The sequence below is a fragment of the Oncorhynchus kisutch genome, unplaced genomic scaffold (assembly GCF_002021735.2).
Source record: "Oncorhynchus kisutch isolate 150728-3 unplaced genomic scaffold, Okis_V2 scaffold3958, whole genome shotgun sequence".
NCBI lineage: Eukaryota > Metazoa > Chordata > Actinopteri > Salmoniformes > Salmonidae > Oncorhynchus > Oncorhynchus kisutch.
This window is the reverse complement of record NW_022265903.1, coordinates 116,057-125,000: the sequence shown is the minus strand read 5'-3', so window position 1 is coordinate 125,000 and position 8,944 is coordinate 116,057. Positions and strand designations below refer to the sequence as shown.

Below are 8,944 nucleotides of genomic sequence, written 5' to 3'. Positions count from 1 at the left end.
ATCTCCTTCACTAGAGAATGGTCATTCAGTTCATTCAGACAGTGGAACAGATTGATGCTCCTCTCTGGAGAGAGATCCTCCCCGATCTTCTCCTTGATGTACTCGATTGTTTCTTCATGGCTCTGTGAGCTGCTTCTTGTCTTTGTCAGTAGACCTCGTAAGTGCTTCTGATTGGACTCCAGTGAGAGGCCCAGAAGGAAGCGGAGGAAAAGGTCCAGGTTTCCCGTCTCACTTTGTAAGGCTTTATCCACAGCACTCTTGTAGAAAGTAACTTCAGGCTTGTCTCTGAACAGCGAAGAAAAGATACTGGACTTTGTTTGCAGTTTGTCCATTAGATTCTCATTGTTGTTGATGAATGAGAGGAACACATATACAGCAGCCAGAAACTCCTGAATGCTCAGATGTACGAAGCAGTACACCTTGTCCTGGTACAGCACACATTCCTCTTTAAAGAGCTGTGTGCACAATCCTGAGTACACTGAGGCTTCATTGACATCAATGCCAGCCTCTTTCAGGTCTTCTTCATAGAAAATCAGATTGCCATTCACAAGCTGTTGAAAAGCCAGTTTTCCCAGTGACAGAATGCTCTCTTTATTCCAGTGTGGACCTGTCTCTTCTTTCCCAAGATACTTTTCATTCTTCTGTTTGGTATGAAACACCACAAGGTGTGTGTACATCTCAGTCAGAGTCTTGGGCATCTCTTCTCTCTTATGTTTCAGCATGTGTTCAAGGACTGTAGCAGAAATCCAACAGAAGACTGGAATGTGGCACATGATGTGAAGGCTCCTTGATGTCTTTATGTGTGAGATGATTCTGCTGGCCAGGTCCTCATCACTGAATCTCTTCCTGAAGTACTCCTCCTTCTGTGGGTCATTGAACCCTCGTACCTCTGTCACCTGGTCAACACACCCAGAAGGGATCTTATTGGCTGCTGCAGGTCGGGTAGTTATCCAGAGGAGGACAGATGGAAGCAGATTTCCCTTGATGAGATTTGTCAGCAGAACATCCACTGAAGTTGACTCTGTGACGTCCCAACAGATCTTGTTCTTCTGGAAGTCAAGGGGCAGTCGGCACTCATCCAGACCATCAAAGATGAACAGAACTTTGTACTTGTTGTAGATGGAGATTCCTGATTGTTTGGTTTCCATTGAGAAGTGATTAAGAAGTTCAATCAAAGTGTGTTTGTCCTCTTTCATCAAATTCAGCTCCCGGAAAGGGAATGAAAATACAAATTGGACATCCTGATTTGCTTTTCCTTCAGCCCAGTCCAGAATGAACTTCTGCACAGAGACTGTTTTTCCAATGCCAGCGACTCCCTTTGTCAGCACAGTTCTGATACGTTTGTCTTGTCCAGTTAAGGGTTTGAAGATGTCGTTACATTTGATTGCAGTCTCTGGTCTTGCTTGTTTCCTGGTTGTTGTCTCAATCTGTCTCAGCTCATGTTCATTATTGACCTGTCCTGTTCCACCCTCTGTGATGTAGAGCTCTGTGTAGATCTTATTGAGAAGTGTTGGGTTTCCTTGTTTAGCGATCCCCTCAAATACACATTGAAACTTCTTCTTTAGATTAGATTTGAGTTCACGTTGGCAAATCACAGCGAGCTCATCTGAATCTAGAAATAACACAGAGGATATTAATATTACGTCTGTTTTAATGTCTACAGTATTGTAGGACTGTTATAAAGTTGTACATTATAATAATTTATTCTCTTAACTGACTGTATAAATGTGTAAATGTTGTCATAATGCATTACAGACTGGTGTGACTGATTATATTATTATTATAATTATGTGTTAGTAATTGTATAGTAGCTACTATCTTGTCTCATCGCTACAACTCCCGTACGGGCTCGGGAGAGACGAAGGTTGAAAGTCATGCGTCCGCCGATATACAACCCAACCCAAGCTTCTTAACACAGCGCACATCCAACCCGTAAGCCAGCCGCACCAATGTGCCAGAGGAAACACCGTGCACCTGGCAACTTGGTTAGCGCGCACTGTGCCCGGCCCGCCACAGGAGTCACTGGTGCGCGATGAGACAACGACCTCCCGGTCGCGGCCGGTTACGACAGAGCCTGGGCGCGAACCCAGAGTCTCTGATGGCACAGCTGGCGCTGCAGTACAGCACCCTTAACCACTGCGCCACCCGGGAGGCCTCATTGATGGTATTATTAATGTTGTCTCTCTCTCTCTAAATTATTGGTATTATTGATGGTATTATTAATGTTGTCTCTCTCTCTAAATGAATCAACACAACACGTCCCTGCTGCTACTTGATGAGGTCACTAGGTGTTGTGTTAAGGCTGCTACAATATCATTGAGTTACACAGCTACTTTAGCTGTACTTTACCTACAGCTTTTAAATGTTATAAAACATCATTCAACATGAGGCAGACAGATCTTACATTTCTCCAGTGTGTCAGCAAGCTCCTTCTGGTTCATTTTCCTCAGGATGTGCAGTGTGATCTTCAGAGCCCCCTCTCTAGCACTGCTCTCCTGCTTCTCATCATCAGCATCCACCACTTCCTTATCCTGCTTCTGACTCTCAAAGCCTCCTGGGAGTTCTGGACTAAGAATCCTCTTGAACATCTTCAGCTCGTTCTTCACAAATGTCATAATTTTCTCTTCAAGCGTCTGAAATAAATAAAGTAAATAAGTTAAGCAAGAGAATAAATGCTTTCTCATCAACACATTAATGAATGATTGACAGATCAACTTTACTTGAGGTAAACAAAAACAAATGTACATAACAGGACCACATACACTGAATATGGAGGCCAGGTTTGTTTGATGACTCTGGGAAGACTGACCACTGAGAATCTCTGACTCTGATCTCTCCTGTTGGTTTCTGTGGACAAAACATGAGATTACATCTCCTCATCCAGGGAGTACACACACACACACACACACACACACACACACACACACACACACACACACACACACACACACAGACACACACACACACACACACACACACACACACACACACACACACACACACACACACACACACAGGGAATGTTGTGTTTGTTTAATATTGTTTTAGGACTATGAAGATGGATAAAAGGATGAGCCTATGGATTATGAAAACAACAACAATAAATGGGAAAATGGGAGAGGAGAAATGACTAGAGACAGTGTTGTTTAACTCACTGACCAGGACCCATGAGTTCTTCTTACCTTTGTTCAGTAGAAAAGTCTCCCTCTCTAAAGTTTATAGGTTGAATCATAGACCAGTCACTCTTCATGGACACACAGCTGGGAACAGGGGAGGCTGGTCTCTCCTGCTTGTTTGGTCTTCAACACAACAGAGACAAACATTACATCTCTCATCTACTCTGAGCTCAGATGGGGAAACATAAGAAGAGTTTCACAAATAGAACTGACTTCCAGACGTTAGTTAATGGCGCGCGAGCAGTGTGTCATTTTTAATAACGAAATTCATTTAGCGTCGCGAACGTTAAAGAAATTATGTTTATAAGTTTTGTTTTTTTCAGAGACAAATAATCATGTTTTTTCTAAATAATTTCTATCTGTCTCACTCTCATCCAGTAGTACTGCTAGGTTTTACACAGTAATAATATATATCTGCCTCACTCTCAGAGAAATCAGTAGTACTGCTAGGTTTTACACAGTAATAATATATATCTGCTAGGTTTTACACAGTAATAATATATATCTGCTACACAGACAAATGTAACAAATAAATACATGTTTAATAAGGAATGTTTAACGTTTAATGTTTAACATAACTATATAAATGATACACTTTTAACATCAATATTTAAATATTTTAATATAATAATTCAATACAGTAATATGAGTTCTGTATGTAAAACACTTATATTTGACATTTTATTCATTTAGTATTTGTAGCCATAGGGGATAATAGAAGCTGATCCGTGGTCAGTATTGTGAAATAATTCTAATGTAAAGAACATATTTGAATGGAGAAAGCTGATCTGAGAGCAGAGCTCCCTTTCTTTCCATCCTATCAGTATTGATACAGGCTCCACCAGACGTGATACCTTGTAGTGCTGCTGATCCAGTTTCTACTGGTCTGCCTGAGGATATGAACTCTGACCTGTTCACCAGACGTGATACCTTGTTGTGCTGCTGGTCCAGTTTCTGCTGGTCTGCCTGAGGATATGAACTCTGACCTGTTCACCAGACGTGATACCTTGTTGTGCTGCTGGTCCAGTTTCTACTGGTCTGCCTGAGGATATGAACTCTGACCTGTTCACCAGACGTGTTACCTTGTTGTGCTGCTGATCCAGTTTCTACTGGTCTGCCTGAGGACATGAACTCTGACCTGTTCACCAGACGTGTTACCTTGTTGTGCTGCTGGTCCAGTTTCTGCTGGTCTGCCTGAGGATATGAACTCTGACCTGTTCACCAGACGTGTTACCTTGTTGTGCTGCTGATCCAGTTTCTGCTGGTCTGCCTCCGGCTATGGAACCCTGACGTGTTCACAGGACGTGCTACGTTGTCCTTGTGCCTTGTAAATAAAAATAAGGAAATAGCAACACAAAATAACAAGAATGAGGCTATAAGGAGTACCAGTACTGTGTCAATGTGCAGGCTACCAGGTAGTTGAGGTAATAATGAGACTATAAGGAGTACCAGTACTGTGTCAATGTGCAGGCTACCAGGTAGTTGAGGTAATAATGAGACTATAAGGAGTACCAGTACTGAGTCAATGTGCAGGGTACCAGGTAGTTGAGGTAATAATGAGACTATAAGGAGTACCAGTACTGAGTCAATGTGCAGGGTACCTGGTAGTTGAGGTAATAATGAGACTATAAGGAGTACCAGTACTGAGTCAATGTGCAGGGTACCAGGTAGTTGAGGTAATAATGAGACTATAAGGAGAACCAGTACTGAGTCAATGTGCGGGGTACCAGGTAGTTGAGGTAATAATGAGGCTATAAGGAGTACCAGTACTGAGTCAATGTGCAGGGTACCTGGTAGTTGAGGTAATAATGAGACTATAAGGAGTACCAGTACTGAGTCAATGTGCAGGGTACCTGGTAGTTGAGGTAATAATGAGACTATAAGGAGTACCAGTACTGAGTCAATGTGCAGGGTACCAGGTAGTTGAGGTAATAATGAGTCTATAAGGAGTACCAGTACTGAGTCAATGTGCAGGGGTACCAGGTAGTTGAGGTAATAATGAGACTATAAGGAGTACCAGTCCTGAGTCAATGTGCAGGGGTACCAGGTAGTTGAGGTAATTGAGGTAATATCCACATGTAGGTAGGGGTATAAGTGATTAGGCAACCAGAATAGAGATTACATCTCCTCATCCAGGGAGTTCAGACACACACACACACACACACACACACACACACACACACACACACACACACACACACACACAGGGAGGGAATGTTGTGTTTGTTTAATATTGTTTTAGGACTATGAAAATGGATAAAAGGATGAGCCTATGGATTATGAAAACAACAACAATAAATGGGAAAGTGGGAGAGGAGAAATGACTAGAGACAGTGTTGTTTAACTCACTGACCAGGACCCATGAGTTCTTCTTACCTTTGTTCAGTAGAAAAGTCTCCCTCTCTAAACATTATAGGTTGAATCATAGACTGGTTACTCTTCATGGACACACAGCTGGGAACAGGGGAGGCTGGTCTCTCCTGCTTGATTGGACTTCAACACAACAGAGACAAACATTACATCTCTCATCTACTCTGAGCTCAGATGGGGAAACATAAGAAGAGTTTCACAAATAGAACGGACTTCCAGACGTTAGTTAATGGCGCGAGCAGCGTGTCATTTTTAAAAACTAAATTAATTTAGCGTCGCGAGCGTTGTAGTCAGTCTGTCAGCCCCGCTAAAAGGCTGGTGTCGTTACTCTGCCTTCTCCGGGGGCATGTTGAGGTAAATTTACTAACCGGGAGGGTTGAATGATGTAATTTATTGGAGGGCTGGAAGACGCACTCTCGAGGTTGTTTACTCACAATATCAGATATTAAGATGATTTTTATAATGAATGTATACTGAGGTTGATGTTCTGACTAGTGATTATTTACCCGGGGTTCAATACCTGCTATTGAGGCGTCCTGAAAATAATATTCAAAAGTTTGGTCCTTGGACACAGAGGGGTTAAACACTAAAGTTACCGTCCATCTAGTGAAGAGAGGAGAACCGGACAGAGGTAGCCAGCATCCGTCAACGAGAGAGGGAGAAGCCTCACCGGGATTTAACAGGTGGAAGAAACAACCGGGGAGCTCCATCGGTCCACAAGAAATGCAGACAGCCGGTGATGATGTAGTGGTAGCTATGGTAACTAGGATGCTGCTGGTAGAGTAGCTAGCTAGCTTACCGAGCTGTACCGACTAGCTAGGATAACTAGGATGCTGCTGGTAGAGTAGCCAGCTAGATTACCGAGCTGTACCGAATAGCTAGGATAACTAGGATGCTGCTGGTAGAGTAGCTAGCTAGCTTACCGAGCTGTACCGACTAGCTAGGATAACTAGGATGCTGCTGGTAGAGTAGCTAGCTAGCTTACCGAGCTGTACCGACTAACTAGGATGCTGCTGGTAGAGTAGCTAGCTAGCTTACCGAGCTGTACCGACTAGCTCGCAGGTCGTTCGTCTGTCCCTCATCTCGATGATGAATCCGGTGAAACACAAAATGAAACAAGGATAGAGAGTGAAAAGGATCTGGCTACACTCACACTGTCCCTGACCGTAAAGAAAAAAGGAAATTGAACAATAAACTTCGGTGTCTCAACACTGTAACAAACTCCGTCGTTATTCCCCAAGATCACCTCAGTCCACTCTGCGCGTAACCGGCTTGGCGCCACACCGAACGTGGACGCGGACAGTTCTGTACGGGGACGCGGACAGTTCCAGAACGCGGACATGAGCAGTGGAACACAATCAACTGAACCCAGTCTTTACAGTGGGTTACATTAGTAATATTCATTTTTTATTATTATGTTAAACAAACATTCTATGTCTTTTTATAACATTATGTTGAGATCTGGGTCCATATGGCCAAAGTGTCTCAGAGTAGAACATTGGTCGTATAAGTGGTGAGAATAAAGACATTTTATACTTATGGGTATAAGTGGGTGGGTAACTGTGCATGAAGTCTCTAGTCCCACCTTCCTGTTCCACATGTAATTGCTTTGTAGTAGCCAAAAATAATATTTTATATTTCTATATGATCAATCTTGTGCTTTTGGCAATGATTTATGTATAAAAATTATGTATAACAAGTGATACCATGTATGTCTGCATAGCATTTTGTCTTCATTTTGGCAGATTAACTCATGCTTATTTCTGAAGATTAACTCAGGTTGGAGTTGGAGCTGTGACCGAAAGGTGGCTGGTTCGAATCCCGGGCCGGGCGCTGGAAAAAACAGGTGGAATTGATCTGACCACTGGAGGGCTGCTGGGTTCACATCCTCAAAACATGAACCTTTTGTTGATCAGAACTCTAGAGGTTCTTCTTCACTGAACCCAAAAATATATATAACTTTTATTGATTTCCTATTTTAAGGAAGTGATAGAAGCCTTTTTGGTTCTAGAAGGAACCTTCTGTTCTAAGAGTGTAAAATAACGAACACGTTTTTCTTCTGATTATTTAATTATCCACATCATGTTATTTCAAGTTCTCCCTTTGGAGCACAACATCATGTTGTTAAATAATAATCCTAAATTGTACATGGCTGTAAATGGGGCAGTTGAAGGCGTCTAGGGCGTAATATGTGTTAGCTGAAAATGAACATTGTATGCAATGTTGTAGGCAACATTATTGGCAAGGGACTTGATGCCTACTATGCCAAAGATATTTAGAGTTGTTAAACGGGTGTGAAGAGTTGTACATTACAACGAGTACAGTCAGGGTGCCGTGGAACCCCTGCAGTACCTCCACAGACCCCGGATTGAGAACCCCTGCAGTACCTCCACAGACCCCGGATTGAGAACCCCTGCAGTACCTCCACAGACCCCGGATTGAGAACCCCTGCAGTACCTCCACAGACCCCAGATTGAGAACCCCTGCAGTACCTCCACAGACCCCGGATTGAGAACCCCTGATTTAGCAGATGCTCTTATCCAGAGTGATTTGTGATTTACAGTAAGTGCTTTCATCTTAAGATAGCTATTTATTTTGGAAATAAACTTAATAAATTCTTCATAAAATTGTGATCTTACCTCTTAGCTGTGGTGTCATGTCCCCCAGAGAGATGTGTTTTAGAGGAAGGGCCCCCCTCCTCTCTCTCCCCAGAGAGACTCATTTTAGAGGCAGGGCCCCCCTCCTCTCTCTCCCCAGAGAGACTCATTTTAGAGCACTGACCCCTAAACAGAGATCCAACATGTTGGTTGTGGTTAATATGGTGACAACTAATTACTGAATGTCAATTGGTCACATTTATCCATGATCTCTTTGGAGAAATAAAACATTTGCTAACAGACATATAGAAACAATCAGGTGATTTAATGCATCACATGAACATGTAGTTGTGACATTTCATCTCCATGGCAACTGTCTGTAATAATAATAAGTCACTGTTTGTTAAGGTAGTTATAGACAGTACAGCAACAATAATAACAATAATAATAATAAGTCACTGTTTGTTAAGGAAGTTATAGACAGTACAGCAACAATAACAATAATAATAATAAGTCACTGTTTGTTAAGGAAGTTATAGACAGTACAACAACAATAATAATAATAAGTCACTGTTTGTTAAGGAAGTTATAGACAGTACAGCAACAATAATAATAAGTCACTGTTTGTTAAGGTAGTTATAGACAGTACAGCAACAATAATAACAATAATAATAATAAGTCACTGTTTGTTAAGGTAGTTATAGACAGTACAGCAACAACAATAATAATAATAATAATAATAATAAGTCACTGTTTGTTAAGGTAGTTATAGACAGTACAACAACAACAATAATAATAATA

The 8,944-nt window shown here is 41.9% G+C and overlaps 1 protein-coding gene across 1 annotated transcript in view; it reads right to left on the bottom strand.

Annotated features, from left to right (window-relative positions):
• LOC116372504 (NLR family CARD domain-containing protein 3-like) overlaps positions 1-8,944 on the bottom strand; it is a 29,448-nt gene that overhangs the window by 5,364 nt on the left and 15,140 nt on the right. The window contains 7 exon segments of the mRNA XM_031821307.1: positions 1-1,606; positions 2,405-2,633; positions 2,763-2,847; positions 3,183-3,299; positions 4,411-4,500; positions 5,553-5,669; positions 8,186-8,329. The exon segment at positions 1-1,606 is cut by the window's left edge and continues 186 nt beyond it. Of these exon segments, the coding sequence (XP_031677167.1) occupies positions 1-1,606; positions 2,405-2,633; positions 2,763-2,847; positions 3,183-3,299; positions 4,411-4,500; positions 5,553-5,669; positions 8,186-8,313 (2,372 nt within the window). The 5' untranslated portion in view covers positions 8,314-8,329.